Raw genomic sequence first — 17010 nt, 5'->3', positions numbered from 1 at the left:
ATGAGAGGTTGAATTGGACTATTAATTTCATTGGGAGTTTAACACGAGGAATTGTCAAACTTTCTCATTCTGTTGTTCTATAGTCTTCATCTTGAAACCATACTCTTGTAATTCAAAGGCTACTCCCATAGTCCCCTTAATTTAATTACTAGTAATAGTAATAGATAAGTTTATTTGATAAAAAAAAAAAGTGATAGTTATGAAATTATTTATTCAGTAAAAATCAATTTATTCAATAAAAATTAGTTTTAATTTAATTTAATAAGTGTTTTTTAGAAGAAAAATAAGTTTTATTTAGTAAAACTTAGATAAAATTATACTCAGTACAAATAATTATAGGCCAGGGCTCTAAAATAACAAGTTATTAGTACGTGCCCAAACTATCGTACATAATCAAACACAATTTATTATTTTAAGATATCAATAAAAAATCATGAAAATTTTAAGCTACAGAAGGTGGTACCATGCTTGGTATATACAAAAAACACGAAAAAGAACATGTAGCTAATTTGTAAAGAACGTATAACTATTTTGTAAAGAACATATATCTGTTTTGTAAAGAATAACTAAATGTTATTATTTTTTATTTATCTAAAGAACATCTATAATATTAATAAAGAACATTTTGTCAAAAAAAATATTAATAAAGAACATGATAATATTATGTAATAAACATTATTTATATATACCCACCATAATTTAAAGACGAAATTCAAAGAACATTTTACAATAAGCAACAAACATAATATTACAAATAAAAATACATTACACTGATAATAAAAGAACATGGAAATATGTTCTTTTCACTCTTTTTTGGTAAAAATATGTTCTTTTTACTTTAGGTATGTGTTCATTATAATTTAACAGTATGTTCTTTTCACTATAGATATGTATGTTCTTTACATTTGTATAATATGTTCTTTTCGCGAGAAACGCCTATACGATACATGGTACAGTAGGCGATACATGGTACAGACGCTTGTAAGAACCACGCACTGAAAAAATCAATGTAGTCAAAGTAAATTTAATTTGTGCTAGATTGTGTATATATAATAATGGTATTTTTTTTTATTTTTTTTTCGTGAAGGCTTTCGAAGTTCCAATAATGGGATTAATGATGTTTTGGTTAAAACTGTTAATCTTATTGGTGGATTTTCCTTGGAAATTCAAAAGAGTTAAGAGCAATACTCTGTAAGAACATAGTCTACCAAATCTTATGTAGTTCATACAATCCTCTTGGGCCTGTTTTGATTTACTAAAAAAATAATTGAGCTGAACTAAACTAAACAGAAAATTAAGAACTGAACTAAACTGAACTGATTAATAACAGATCCTTATTAAATGATCCTGGTTTACCAAAAATGAGAGTAAAAAAATAAAATGCTACGGATATTTCGTACAATGAGAATATATAGAAGAGAAAAATAAAAATAATAAAAGATGAAAGTAACCCCACTACCCTACTCTAGTAGAGTAATCAGTGAAGCATGATGATCACGCAACAAATCGGGAGAGACATAAAGAGTTGTCTCTAGTACGCTCTTCTACCATCACTTTTTTTTTTTTTTTTGAGGGGAATTCTACCATCACTTGGTCCACTTCATGCAATATAAGTGGACTAATCATGGAGAATAAAATTATTTATTGGGTTTTGGATTTAGGTTAATTTATTAGTGGATAACTGTCTCATTAATTGCTTCGTTCTTGGCCCAAATTTATATATATTGGGCCCGCCCAAAATTAGTGTTGCTTAAGCTAAGCCTTAAGCCCAATCTTACAAGGCTACATTCACTCTAATTGTGAGAGGAAATTAAGAAAGCTCAATGGCAAATTGGCAATGAAAATCTACAAGGAGCTTGGGGTAATTTTGTAAAAAACTTAATCCAACATCAATAATAGCTCTCTAGTACTATCAACAATAAATGATAATGATGATATGTACGAGGTAGGGAGTATCACTTATTCTTATATCGGCCTAGCTATGTCTAGTGTAGTAGTGTCTACCATCTTTAATTTTTCATCTCTAGGGACGTCCATCTCATAAGAGTTCGTTTATAGTTAGTTTTTTTTGAGTTCATCATCCATCTTAATGTAGACGAGCTTAAAATGTGAATTTGTTGCTAACTTTTCACCAGGGACATGTTAATTAAACTAAATATATATAAACCGAATTAAATCAAATAATGTAATAATATCTACTTATTTTCAACAATTTTACCAACAATTTTCTTCTACATTGGATCGTTACCATCCCCTGCACAATTAGTCACTTACGAATTCTTCGTCATAGAAAACCCATAAGAACATTTTCATAATCACTTCCGTGACAATAAGAGTCTTGCATAATTCTCATAAGTACAGTACATATGCTTTAGTCTGTCTCAATTTTTAAAAACAAAATTAAGTACGTGCTCGTGTTATGTATATTAGTAATTGACGTGTGAAATCTGTGAACCAATAAAATTAACATAGTACAATATGATGTATAGAGGTATTAAAATTGGACTTGCATGACCAGGGGCATGCATCTACTACATGAACCCATTTTCATTCATTTCATCCATTATACATGTATAACACTGCACCCAACCTAGGCACACGTTGCTCGGACAATGTATGTAATAAACATGTTTGTTTAAATGTCTAGAATTATTAATAATCTCAAATGAAAAGAGGTAACAATAATCAACAAGTGAAGTTGTAGAGCATTACACTTAGCTCAAAATTAGATTAAACTAGTAATAAAGTAACATGATTACCTTTAACACATTAATTATATAGATAATACAAAAATCGAATTGATAAAGACAAATATGTTTCTTCATAATTACTAAAACAATGATCAATATAATGTAATACAAATAGAGACATTCAAGTAGATGATACAACATGCAACTCTACATGCTTCAAATGTATTCAAGAATAAGCGTATATTTACACACTTTTTTTTTCTTCTTTTTGTTTTACCAAAAGATACTTGTACTAGGCAAGGCGCCTCACACAAGAGTTTTACAAGCCGAAGTTTTAGGGTCCCACATAGCTGGAACCAAATACTTACGCCCATGGGCCCCATATGCGTTATAACTTGCCCCGGTAGTTCGGTCAATTAAGAGCTTACCCGGATAACCCGGGTATGAACCCGACCCGAATATACCCGTACAAGCCGATACCGCTTCCAACCCACCATCAGCCGGGCCTTGAAAATACCCGTTATCAAACGGGTTTGTTACGGCTCCAGCTAACACGGTAGCCAAGTTCATGGTCATACCATCAATACCAACGTCGTTATTCGGGGCGACAAGTGGCGGGGTTTGTGGGCCGTAAATGGGCTGATGAAAGGGCCATGCACACTGACCCGGACATTGTTTTTCCGGGTTACCCACCCATGCATAAGCAAACTTAGTTTTCTTATGTTTTCCCGCTAAACCTGACCCATGTGCACCGCACGTGCTCATGCAAAACTCGTCCGGTGTTACGTCAGCAGACGTTAAAACGACGTTAATTGAGTTCCTATGAGGGAGTTTGGAGGCTAAAGCGAGGATTTGAGCTGGGGTTAGGACTTTTCCTAGGGAGTATGTTTGGTCGAGGTATTGTTTCCCTAAGGTAAGGGTGGATGCTCCTCCCCTATACCTCTCGGTAGTCTGCCACCATGATGAAACCGACGGTTGTGGTGTACGTGCTGTGGTGCTGGATAGTGATTGTATGAAGTCAATGATTATGGAACGTTGGATTGGGGTGAACTTGCCATACCAAATAAGGTTTACAAATAAATTACCTTTAAGGAGGGGGCCGTTGTGGTATTCGAGTATAAGGGGTTCAGGTTGCACAAGAGCTAGCTTGCGAGGGGCCGTAGCCGAGCAAGGTAGCAAGAAGCAAGAAACTACTAGAAGAGTGGCTAATATTAAGAAATGAGAATTACTATAAGCCATTTTAATTTACGAAATAATATATATTTTTTTTAAGTTTGAATGGAAAGAAGGTTTAAGTTTGATGAGAGTAATGAAAAGAAGGAAGGAGTATTTATACTAGGAAAAGTAAGGAATTGTCCAGCTAAGAATTGGGTAATGTAATGATAAAAGATGAAGAGAAAGACAAAGGAAGTAGCTAGCATAGCAAATTAAAAACGTAGAAAATAAGAAAAATAGTAATATTAAAATAAAAATTAAAAAATAATTAAAGGGAAAATGAGAGGATGAAGTTTGAATGAAGATTGGAGGGTTTTGGGCTATTGTTTTTGAATAGGGGGGAAAAAGAGGGGTTGCCCAAGAAATAAGGGGCAGTATTAGCCAAAGGCGCCAGCTGTGGAGTTGATCTTCTTGTAGAGTAGACCCAATTCTTTTTGGACGGCATGGAAAGAGAATAGTGTTTGTTTTAATTAAAGCAAAGACGTTTTCAAGTGATTTAGAGAGGTATGGGCGTATGAGTTGAGCCTCCTATTGTTTTGTTTTGTAGTTCTATTTCTTCTCTTCTCTAGATTTATTGATTACTTTGACGGTCTGTCTATTTATGTTAGAAAAATCTTCTACACGAGAGTTGAAATTGTTCTATAAGAAAAAGGATGATATATAAGTCTTACAATTACTTTATAGTTTGTAGGGTGATGTGAAATGTTGCTAGGTTAGTAAGTAGTCAGTCTTTCTACATACTGATATTAGATTGTGTTTAGCTTACTGAAGATTTGCAATCAAAACAAGAAGGGCGTGATTAGTTGGTTTGAAGATATTTTATTGAAAAGTAAATATTTTTTCACAAAAGATGAAAGGAAAAAAAAATACTAATTTTAAGATGTAAAATGTATAAGAAAATTATTTGTTAGTTTAGATGAACTACTACAAGAGGGGGGGTGAATGGTAGTAGGTTCCAATCGCGGAACTTATGCGGAAATAAACAATTGAAACGTAAAGGAACTTAAAGCACACAGCAAGTTTTACGAGGAAACCATCCAGTGCCTAACTGGAAGTAAAACCTCGGCCCTATTGGGACTTATAAACAAATTCCACTATAATAGGCAACTCTCCTAGTACAACCTATTACACAGACCTTTGCTTTGCAAGTTCCACCACGGACACTTGACTCTATGATAGGACACTTCCTACCAGACCTAAGACACTTCTCAGGACCCTTTTTCTCCCCTTACCCAGGACACTTCCTAGGTGACCCAAGACACTTCTCAGGTTCCTTTCACTCACTGTGCACTCACAGCTACCACTCGAATTTTACGAGATTTCAAACTCATCACTTGCGTGAATTTAAGAGAATTCACAATCTCACCCCAAAATACAAAACACTCAAAACCCTTTTTCCATTACAAGATCTCATTGAATATCCCTAAATACATATCTATGAATAAAGAGATAAAACTAATATATTGGACACTCGAGACCTGTCTGGAACTCACTGGACGTACTGTAACCAAAACCTGATAGGAACTTTGACCAGGAGAACTGACTTAGCTTCGTGGTGAAGGATAAAACCATTAAGCACGACCACTACACTTCGTCAGCCTCAACTTTGAATGAATACTTATGAGCATATTTATAGTACACTCGAAATATTCATTTCATCTTGAAAAAGATAGATTTTCTGAAAAGATAAGTTTAAAAGATATTTTCTAAAAACAAGTTTTCCGAAAATATATCTTTTTGTTCAGAATAAAATCTGTCAATAATAATAAGATAACTTAGCATAAAATCAGCTTTTATTCCAATCTTATCTTTTAGTTTAAAAATACTTTTTAAACAAAATTTATCTTTTTCCAAAAGGGATTTATTAGAAGATAAATATCTTTATTCAGTAAAACCAAATCCCTAAAAGATATGCACGTATTAAGTAAATATATATATCATTAAAACCGACTTTTAACGACGTGCATACTTAAGTTCCTATTAGGTTCCTGAACTCTGACAGTCTCTGAGTTCCTGACAAGTCAGTCACTCTAATTTCATTAACTGTTTGGAGTTCACCTTGGTTCCATATAGACTTGTTCCAGACCGACTTTTATGTCCAACATACTTACATGAATCCTAGAGCAATATACTTCTATTTCTCTGTCTTCATGTTGCTTCTCTGAAACTCTTGTTCTGGAATCCTGTAGTCTTGATATATTCTGGATCTTAGGGTTTGCCCCAGCATTACACCAGAACCAGGTCGTTACACCCGTTTTGAAGTTCCTGTTGAGAAACTTCGGGAAGTTCCATTGCTGGAACTCTTCTTCTGTTCTTTACTTGTCCTCATGGATCTTCCAAAGTTCCTTTGTTCCAGTTCCTACTTCAGCCCTCTACGCTTACTGAACCTGCCAACATCACAACACTAGAAAATCCTTATTAAATGGAAGTTTGCTCAATTCTTAACATCATCATCAAAACCTCATAAGGGTCAACAAGTTGCCCCTTTTTAATGATGACAAATTGAGCAAACTTCTGAGGATAACAAAGTAACTCAGAAGGTTAGTTTTTTCATTTATAAAAACAATAAAGAAAACTAAACTAAATTAAAAGACTCCTACACATACATGACCTATATATGTATAGGATACTTACCTTATGAAGCTAACATATGCAAACACATGTTTACATAGTTACCTTCATGGTTCCTTAGCCATCATCATGCTTATCAACCATAACACTTATCGTTGTTCTTGTTCCTCTATTGCTTATCCTATATTGCTCAAGTTCCTTACATATATACCTGTCATTACTCAGGTTCCTTGTATCCTGTTCCAAGCATAACTTGCTCTTTCTATGCACAACTTAACATACACGTTAGATAGATAATCATCATTAGTTTATAATCATCAAAACCTAATTGCTCAACATTATTCTTTAGTTGCATGTTTGTATGAAAAACCAATTTTAACTAAACATGTATTTCCTTCAAAATAAACGGCTTAATTAAATAAAAAGTGTGTTCCATAACTTCCACAATTATTGTTGTCAAGACTCAAGACTTACTCCGATCCGTATTTTTTTTATTACAAATTGGATACATCCCATGTTAATACATGAGTTCACTCCAATTGACCAGCCATTATAATTCGTATAATTAGACAATTCTTTTTGTTTTTTTTTAAAAAAAAAAAAAAAGAAAAGAAAAGGATTAGTGCATAACGCCTAACGCTGAACAACAATTCAACAAATGACCTAATCGATTGGTTTTAAAATGTGAGAAAAAAACATAGCGCTTTAGAGCTGGGAACAACATATGGCACGTAGATCAGCTATTTTAATTTATTTAATTGGCCATATTTTTTTAAAAATAATAATTTAATTTGGGTCACTAGTTTTGGGTTGTGACAGCTAAGTAACTTTGCTACTCCCGTCATAATCATTGCTTTGAAGTTAATTAATACGAGTATTATCAAAATTAATAAATAAAAAATGAGTCGGATCCTCTCCTCTTTACATGGATCTTGTAAAGAAAAGATCACTACATGACTGACTACAAGAGATTAGCTTTTGAACATTCTCTCATAATTATTAGTCCTCAACATAATACAAATAATTATTACTCCGTAGGTGAGTATATTTGTCATTAAGTGAGATGATCCGGAAACTTTATTGCTAATTGGATAATGACATAATATTATTGCATGAACTCCTACTCGTTGCCCGGAAACCAGGGAAGGGAAAACCTAGCTGCTTAATTGGATCTATTCCCGTTAACCACGATGCGTTCTTTAAATTAATTTTTTTTTAAATTTTACTATGTTGAAAAAGAAACAGATATACTATATTAATTGTTAAAATAGTACATTTATAAGCATGAAATATTTGATGTTGTAGGTCTTTGAAATCTCATAAGTAATTATATTTGTTAATCAGTAGCAATTAACAAACACATGTACCAAACGTATGAGTAGACAATATAATTATATTTTCCCTTAATTTATTGATTGCACTAACAATAAAACTTAGGTTTTTATACATCATCAACATGTGAGAAGTATGTATGAGCATTGTTATTAAAATCCCGATTTAAATCTTATAATTTAGAATCTTACGATTTTATGATTCATTTATGTCACACGATTCGATTTACGATTCTACCTGATTTTACATATTTTTCTTAACTAGCGAAATTCTTACAAATTTAAACATGTCTATATAGTTATTTATAAATATATATTATCAAGTATTGGTTGATTGATGGGTAAATAACTATTATCTATCAATAATTAGGTTTCAAACTCAAAATTTCAATATATAAAATTAAATTTAGATTTGACGTCTTGATTATGCATGTCGGTAGAATCTTACGATTGTACGATTCAATTTTACGAGTCGATTATAATAGCCCTTCCGATTTAAAGTGGAATCCCGATTTTAATAACTTTGTGTATGAGCAAGGGCTTGGTAAATACAAACTCTACTTAGTATTAGTATAAGCCCTTAAATACATTCAAACAACATATAATCTTTGTGTAAATGTCAATTATTTTAGTTGATTATATGTTGAAAATTATACATAACATTTAAGAAGGTTAGATTAAATTTCGCTAATATTTTTTATTTTTGTAACTCCCTTTATTTGTAAGAAATATACAATGCCAAATACAAGTAATACAACTTAAAAAACACATTCCATTGTTAGTTTAAAACAATTTAATACTAGTAGGGACTTATGGAGGGACATTTTTTTTAGATGGATAGCGTCGTTGGTACATGTCGAAAAGAGGATAACTTTCGGCCAATTATGTCAACAAGTTTGACATTTTCTAACACGTGTGACAAGTAACCCTTCTTTGTATAGGTGAGGTTCGCACGTGCGGGGTTAGGAGGAGGTTCATTTCTCCTGAGTAAGGCTCCCATCATCCTATGGTTAGGCTCCAGAATTAATGTGATACAGCTGCATCTAGCTACCTAGCTTTAGCTAGGTTACTAGTTATAGTATTACTATAATTATAGTATTTAATTGTACTCCCTCCGTCCCTTTATTACATGCCTATTTCTCATTTTGTACGGGAATTAAGAAAGTTAAATATTTCTTAAAACTAATAATTGGGAGTATAAATATGCATGTGGGGTTAGAGAGAGATAGAGAGAAAGAAAAAGTAGTTGGGAATTAGGAGAGAGAAAGTATTGGGAGTTGATGTTAAAGTACAAAAAAGAAAAAGAAAAAGAGTAACAAATCATCAAAAAGAGAATAATATTGTAAAAAAGTACAACCTATAAATAGAAACAGACACCTAATTTAGATCACCCCAAAAAAGAATACAGCCATGTAATAAAGGGACGGAAGGAGTACTACTTTTATAATTAATTGGAAGCATCTTGATAAGATCGACTGACTCTACAATTCAGCAAAAGCCAAAAGTAATGTTAATGATGATTAAACCATATAATTGCGTTACTAATGATGATGGAGGTACCACAATTTGCACAAACCAAATTGTACCTTTAACTTCTTTATTTTTATTGCTTTACCCATGGAAATCATGCATGGACAATATCATTTTTTATGGGCTGCGTAAATTATGTCAAAATTTTGCTTTTCATAAGTGTACGGTGCGGTGTTTTCAATTTTGTTTAATGGGTGTTTTCTTTCTATATGTTAATAATATTGAATTTAAGGTTCGTACAATAAATATCAAAATGTATTCAATTCAAGTTTAACATGCATGTTAAAATAATGAGAATGATAATATGAACAAGATATATAGAATTATATGACAAATAAGATATTTCGTGTAAAGGGAAATTTAGGAAAAATTCTTTCTAAAGGATGCATGGTAGGATTGGACCTTGACTACACATTATCTAAAAGTTAGTCGAAGAGATAACCAACTGTTCTATCTATCCTGTCTCAAAATAACAATTATTGTAGACAATTTTATTATAAACTTAATAGAGATGATATATATCCGAAGTATATAATGAGAAATATAGATGTAGTACTAGGTTAGATCCCGTGTCATGCACGGTGATGTATAGTTATAAACTAAATCAGCCCCATGCAATGCACGACATAAAAAATTTCTTTGAAATAAATATATTTTATATATGTACCTTATATGAGAAAAAAATATAGAAACATAACCATTAATTGCAAAGTTATTTAGATCTAAATAATTTTGAAGATAATAAAAATTTAACCAAATTATACCATATGGAATACTCTTAAACCGGGAGTAATTATATTTGGAAGCCAGATAGTTTCTTATAAATCCATAATATTGTAGAAAAAATAAATAGAAAATAACATAATATAATAATTGTCTTTAAAAAAAAAATACTCCGTCTATATAATTTAACAATTTAAGGTACTAAAATAAGAAGGTTCCAAAAAATAAGTAAGAATAAAAAATAAGAATATGATGTCAGCAATTGATTTAGGCGGAAAATATTTTTACCACAACTTAACATATGTACAATTTAAATAGGGGATGATGCCAGCAGTTGTTACTTTATATTTATAGATGCTATATAAAATAATAGGTTAGATTCCGTGCCATGCACGGTGATCTATAAATTATATATTATTGATTGATAAGTATTATAATCATATATTAGTCGAGGAATAATAAAAGTATGTGATAAATTGATTCGTATTTGCATGAGTTTCTAATACACAACTAAAACAAAAGTAGGCAAAAAATCCAAGCAATTTTTTTTCTTGTTGAAAAATAGGTTATAAATTATTTTAAGAATATTTTTGGGTTTGTAGTTGCCAAAACTTTTTTAAAAAGATTTGTGAAATCTTTTTATATTAATTATAATAGATACTACATTAATATGGAATATGTATACAAAAATAAACATTTTCTACAAATGATTTGTTTCCTTAATAAGTAGTTTTTTTAAATAAAAAAAGAAAAGAAAAATAACTAAGGATTAACCAGAAGATGACATATGTCATTGCTTGTGTGTCTTTTAGTATATAGTATTGATTTGAAAGCTTTCCAACATACTCCGTACTAAGTACAAAGTATAATTATAAACTCCGTATGCGGTTAATACTTAGTGCTAGCTAGCAATCTAGCATACAAAGAATGTGATTTAAAGAACAAATTTCAACAAACGTTGCCTAAATTATCAATTAAGTGTAATTTACTTTCAATATATATACTCGTAATTGTAACAACAAATTTTCATTGCGCTTATTTGTCATGAAAAAGTAAGTACTCTGTAATCTGTACTACTTTTAGCAAAGCCTAAAATTTACTCTGTATTACAAAGTAAATATTTTGTCCATTATCTTTCATAGCCATTTCTTACAAATGCTTCGTACCACATTAAACCATGCTTGACACCTTCGTACATTTACTGCCAAAACCTTAGATTGTACTCATTTTTTCTGATCTCACTTCTTCCCTCGCAACAAGGTAACTCACTGAGTGAACTCCGCAGCACTACATTGCCAATTTGCCATCCTGCAATGCAACAACCATTGTTGCCACGTGGCGGAATTCCATTGGAAAATACCACCGTCATGCAATTCCCTAGCAACTCAAGCAAACCATTGACCAGGAATTATCCGGCTGCCTTTAAAGGGCGATCAACAAGTCAGCAAAGTCAACATTGTGTTGACTTCTTAATTAAAGCATAGATACTTTGACAGCTTCTGTAAGAGTTGGGCTTAAATAGTCAGCAAAGTCAACAGAGTCACGGGTCATCCTACATTTCCAAAAATACCCCTTAAATAGTCCGAAATTCACCAACAATAATTTAGTTGGGCTGGCAATCTGGACACTCATGGCCGGGTAATTGCCCCCAAGTTTTACATCAGCCCGTTAATAGCTCACAAAGGCCACCCACCATTTAGTTACTCCGGACTAGGCATGTCGATCACGAGTTAGGTCAAAAAAGGGTTACAGGACCAATACGAGTCTCAGGTCAATAAACAAACAAGAAGAAAGAATGGAGAAAAGATTTACTTTTTACATATGGAGTATTATATATTGTTGAATTAGTCATAATTGTTTACAGGACAAGGAGGACCCTAATGGCCTAATCAGGCTCTTAAAATTGAGGGAAAAGTGCTAAGATTCGTCACCTCTGAGTACCACAATTAAAAAGATTCGATCCTATAATCTCAATATAAAAAAAATCTCCAACCAAATACACCAATCCTTGTTACCATACAAGTCTTATATTATATAACTCATACCCATTTAATTGGAACACTAAAGCAAATCCTAGCTAGTACTATATGCTTATTCTAAAATCAAATCTACTACTGTAGTATGTTATTATAACAAAATAATACCCAATCAATTAAATAGTCCCTAATCATTAAATTCTTCCTTCCTTTGAAGACTTTGCTTTGCTGGAATATCAGCCGTTAGATAATTGCTGCCTACCTACAAAGGCTAAAACTGTCCAATTTGATTAGTGTCTCAATGATTAGCCTATATTTGTTAAGAGTGATCGAACATTATCTTCCATGGGCCACCGAGATCGTTATCTACATTCTACATTCAGAGCATTGGAAGAAATTTCGACTAACTCCTCTCCAAGATGACGATGAAGTTGTTCATCCGTCCATTTTGTGCCATGACCTCAATAGTCTTGTCGATTGCATGAACCTGATCATGATATACCCATCAATTCTAACAACTTATACATTGAAAATCCGTCAAACTTACTCTCTTTGTATGGGGCTTAATTATCACGTTGGCAAATTCATAGCCAACCCATTATAGTAAAGAACCATATAGAAATTGATTGATTTCACACACAATATATCTATTACAGAATCCTAGTAAGACAATTTTAGAAAACACAACTATATATTAGGATAGATGGGGTAGAATTATTTAACAAATGACTAAAATGTGGTAAATGAAGCAACATAAAATCTGACTTGTTGCCGATGTTATTGCTAAGCGTTGAAGGCTTTTCCTAAGTGACATAAACAATGCTTCTCTAAAGTGGTACACAAAGTACAATAGGAATATAAAATTGTGAATAATTTGGTCATGTTATCGGAAAAGGAACAGTGACGACTTATACCGTGGCACAACAAGTTTGACATTGGTGTTGCACGTGGATCATCTCTTTTGATAATTGAAATTTCATTCGTGGGGAATTATGGATTTTCATGCATGATTCATGAGAAGCTTCGTTAGCCGTGGTCAATGCTTCATTAATTAGATTCTCCAACCAGCTAAGCTTTGTGTTAGTTCATGAATATCCTCTAAGATAATTTAATTAGATTATGCATATAATTGTCACTTTAAACTAAACTAATTTAATAAGCTATAATAATGCAACGATGTGTTCTACTTCTACGTCACTGATTTTAAGTTTGGCAAAATGTACGATTATGTAGTTTGTCCTACCAAAAAGGTAGGGTATGTAGTATTAAGACAAAGTAGCAGAATAGATGATTTTGTTCATTTGTGATCTTATTAGGCACTTGTATAAAACTTGCCTAGTGTTCGAAAAAAACATATATGCCTTGTTTGGTAAAGAGCTTTTAATTTGAAAGAGCTTTTAGCTTATTTTACTCAATCAGAGGTTTGACCAATTTAAAAAGCTAATTTGGGTGTTTGGTAAATAGCTTATTAAAAGAGCTTTTTGGACTAAAAAAACTATTTTTAGAAAAAGTTTATTATAAGAGCTTTTTAAAATTAACTTATCGAACAATAGCTTTTTGGCTCTTAAATACACTAAAACAGCTAACAATTAATAGCTATTTACCAAACACTTTTACACAATCAGCTTATTATAACCAGCTAGTCAAATTAGCTAATACAATCAGCTACCAGATAATTACCAAACATGGCCTTAGTCTATGAAATATAGCATGCCATGACTTGAATGAGTAGCATAAGCTTTTGTACGGAAAGTTTCACGTCCAATTAAAAAAAAAATAATAATAATCAATTACTACATAAAAATTGAAATTACAAGAAATTTGAAATACTATGAGTACTCCGTAACATATATATACTCCCACCGTTTCTAAATAGTTGTCTAAATTTTTCATGCGTTAGCATCAAGGGCCATCAACCACATTTTCTAAGTAATTTAATAAATAAATTTGTTATTAAATAAGTTCCAATACGTATATCTTATCATATATCAATATTTTATACAAGTGCCTTTTACTAATACAAAATTACATATAATAAAGATCGAATTCATTGTACAAAATTGTTTCAAACAAACACTACTTAAGAAATTATAATAAGATCAGAATTGATTCTATAACAAAGAGTCATCGAAACCAAGAATCTGTGTAACAGGTAAGCGCAGCTGCACAGTACGTAGTAACCCTTTTCGCTAGAGCATGCACAAACTTATCTCCTTAATTTATGACAGCAAGCACACTGGCACTGGCAGCTCCATTTTGACCTTTTCTAAGCTACCTGCCTCTTCAGCTGATATCATTGCATCATTTTCATTCTTATCTACTTGAGATGAGAGTATCACAGATTCCTTTCCTCCCACCATATTAACATCCAATCTTTTGTTATTTTATTTATTAGGCTCAATTAAATTCTCCTAACTCCCATCCAAAATCATCTTAATAATTACACTTGGATTTTATATGACTACTTTAAATAATAATCTTTGCCATTAGTTAGTCTCTGCTATTACATCATATCTTCCTATATCTAATTTCAACGCTTACTTATTCATCATTTGTCCACTTCTTCCTAACACTTTCCTATCCTAAATGCTTTAGTACGTACTTCATTCTACTATATATATATACCCTCTTCTTTTATTGTTATCTTCATCCAAAACATTTTATTCTCTTTCTTACAAACAACCTAGTTTACTAAACATGGCATCCTCTACTACCAAGATCCTATACCTTGCTCTTTTTCTTTCTCTCTTTAGCTTTTCCGTAGCGGCGAGGCAACTCCTTGAGTCGTCTCAGCCGATGACATTCCAATACCACAAGGGTCCTCTTCTTAACGGGAAGATTACAATTAACCTTATTTGGTACGGTCACTTTAAACCCGCCCAACGTGCCATAATTTCTGACTTCATTACCTCCTTGTCATCCAACAATAATCAAGACAAACCATCTGTTGCCACGTGGTGGAACTCCATTGGAAAGTATCACCGCTTCGCTAATCCCAAGAAACTCACCACCACCACTGCCACATCACTCACTCTCTCCTTAGGCAAGCAGCTCATTGATGAGAAGTATCCTCTTGGGAAGTCACTCACCAACAAGCACCTTATCCAGCTGGCATCCAAAGGTGGTCAAAAAGTCAACGCAGTCAACATTGTGTTGACTTCATCCGACGTGGTAGTAGATGGTTTCTGTAGAAGCCGGTGTGGGAACCACGGTTCCTCCTACGTGTCAAAAAGTACCACTCAAAAGTTCACCTACATTTGGGTAGGTAACTCCGAGACTCAGTGTCCGGGTCAATGTGCCTGGCCCTTCCACCAGCCCATTTACGGCCCACAAAGGCCACCATTGGTTGCACCCAACAACGATGTGGGCCTAGATGGTATGGTTATAAACTTGGCTAGCCTATTGGCTGGGACCGTGACGAACCCGTATGGAAATGGGTACTACCAAGGCCCAAAAGAGGCTCCACTTGAGGCTGCAACAGCTTGTCCAGGGGTGTATGGGAAAGGTGCTTACCCGGGGTATGCTGGTAATTTACTCGTGGATTCATCTACTGGGGCAAGTTATAACGCAAATGGTATTAACAAAAGGAAATATTTGGTGCCTGCTTTGTATGATCCTAGTACCTCATCTTGCTTAACTTTGGTGTGACATATTCAGAAAATTGTAAGTTGTACAGAGTATATAATACGGAGTAGTGTACTGATACGACTTCTGATCGATAAGCCGTTAGGAGTTAAATTTGTTCTCCTCTCAAAAGGAAAATAAAAAATAGGATGTGTACGTCCATGTATGATATGATGTAACAAGTATTTAAGTTTGCTGTGTAGTTTGTTAAAAGAAATGTGACTAAAAAATATAATTTAAATTAAAATCCAAAACTTTTGTCTCAATTTTTGTAAAGAGTATTACAAATTCTGTCCAATCAATTATTCATCCCATGATGAAGATACTCAATCACGTAGCCAAATTTTGATCATATGTAATATTCAATTAATATTGTGGCATTTGTTTACATGAAAGCTTGGTTAATATCTCTTAATAGTCATGGTCAAAATATTATATTTACTTATAATGTTACTTTTTTCTCAACTCGATCATGAGGCCTAAGCAATGCCCAATGACTCCCATGCCTCTTCGGATTATTAGTCAATAACTTGCTTTCAATAATAATGGAATTGTCATACATATTTTAAATATTCACAGGCATCATAGCCAATGTACAACGTACAAAGAACACTATGAAAACACTACATTGAACAAATACATTATACATATATACTGAATGAGGGAGTACAATAAACACCCAGCACATAGGGATGGCAGCGGATCTGGACTCGACCCGGATCCGTGGATCCAGATCCGTTTTTCACGGATATGGGTCTTCAAATTTTGGACCCGACGGATTCGGGTCGAATTCGGGTCCTGTTGAAAAAAAAGGGATTTGGATCTGGGTCCAACCCCCAGACCCGGACCCAGATCCGTTTACCCGTTTTATAATTTTCTTATTAAAAAAAACTAAAATTATGTGTTTCTTTATTAAACATGTTTATGATGTTAGTGATGAAGATTAGCCCTTTTAAAAGATGGATTTTTGTGCTCACATCGGATACATTATCATTGTTTTTTTGCTTGCTCATTTGTAACATTGTACTTTTTCATAGTTTATAATTTTTGTGTTCAAAAGAGAAGTGTATAAGTTGGTTGCTTTGTATTTTTAGATTAGTTGTATAACTTTGATTTAGGTTGAACTTAATAAACCTCCACTAGAAGATTTTTGGCCCAAACGCTACATTTATTGTAAAAAATTAGGCAAAACGTATTGGACCCGTTTTAGAACCGAATCCGGACCCGAACCCGGTGGACCCGTTGGATCTGGATCCGGGTCTTCATTTTTCAGACCCGGCGGATCCGGATCCAAGCTAGAAAAACGGATCTGGATTCGAGTCCATCCAGACCCGGTCCAGATCGGACCCG

General features: G+C 33.1%; 1 protein-coding gene and 1 pseudogene across 1 annotated transcript; one reads left to right on the top strand and one right to left on the bottom strand.

Moving 5' to 3' along the window:
• Positions 1 to 2802: 2802 nt before the first annotated feature.
• On the bottom strand, positions 2803 to 3973 carry LOC145585327 (protein EXORDIUM-like 2 pseudogene; annotated as a pseudogene).
• Positions 3974 to 14718: 10745 nt separating this feature from the next.
• On the top strand, positions 14719 to 15831 carry LOC145585326 (protein PHOSPHATE-INDUCED 1-like). Its single transcript, XM_081642034.1, has one exon. It carries the CDS (start codon positions 14734 to 14736, stop codon positions 15682 to 15684), a length of 951 nt encoding a protein of 316 aa, XP_081498160.1. The 5' UTR covers positions 14719 to 14733; the 3' UTR covers positions 15685 to 15831.
• Positions 15832 to 17010: the final 1179 nt, after the last annotated feature.

The sequence above is a fragment of the Chenopodium album genome, chromosome 16 (assembly GCF_948465745.1).
Source record: "Chenopodium album chromosome 16, dcCheAlbu1.1, whole genome shotgun sequence".
Taxonomy (NCBI): domain Eukaryota; kingdom Viridiplantae; phylum Streptophyta; class Magnoliopsida; order Caryophyllales; family Amaranthaceae; genus Chenopodium; species Chenopodium album.
Note: the sequence above shows the minus strand (reverse complement) of the source record. Positions and strands in the feature narration are given on the sequence as shown.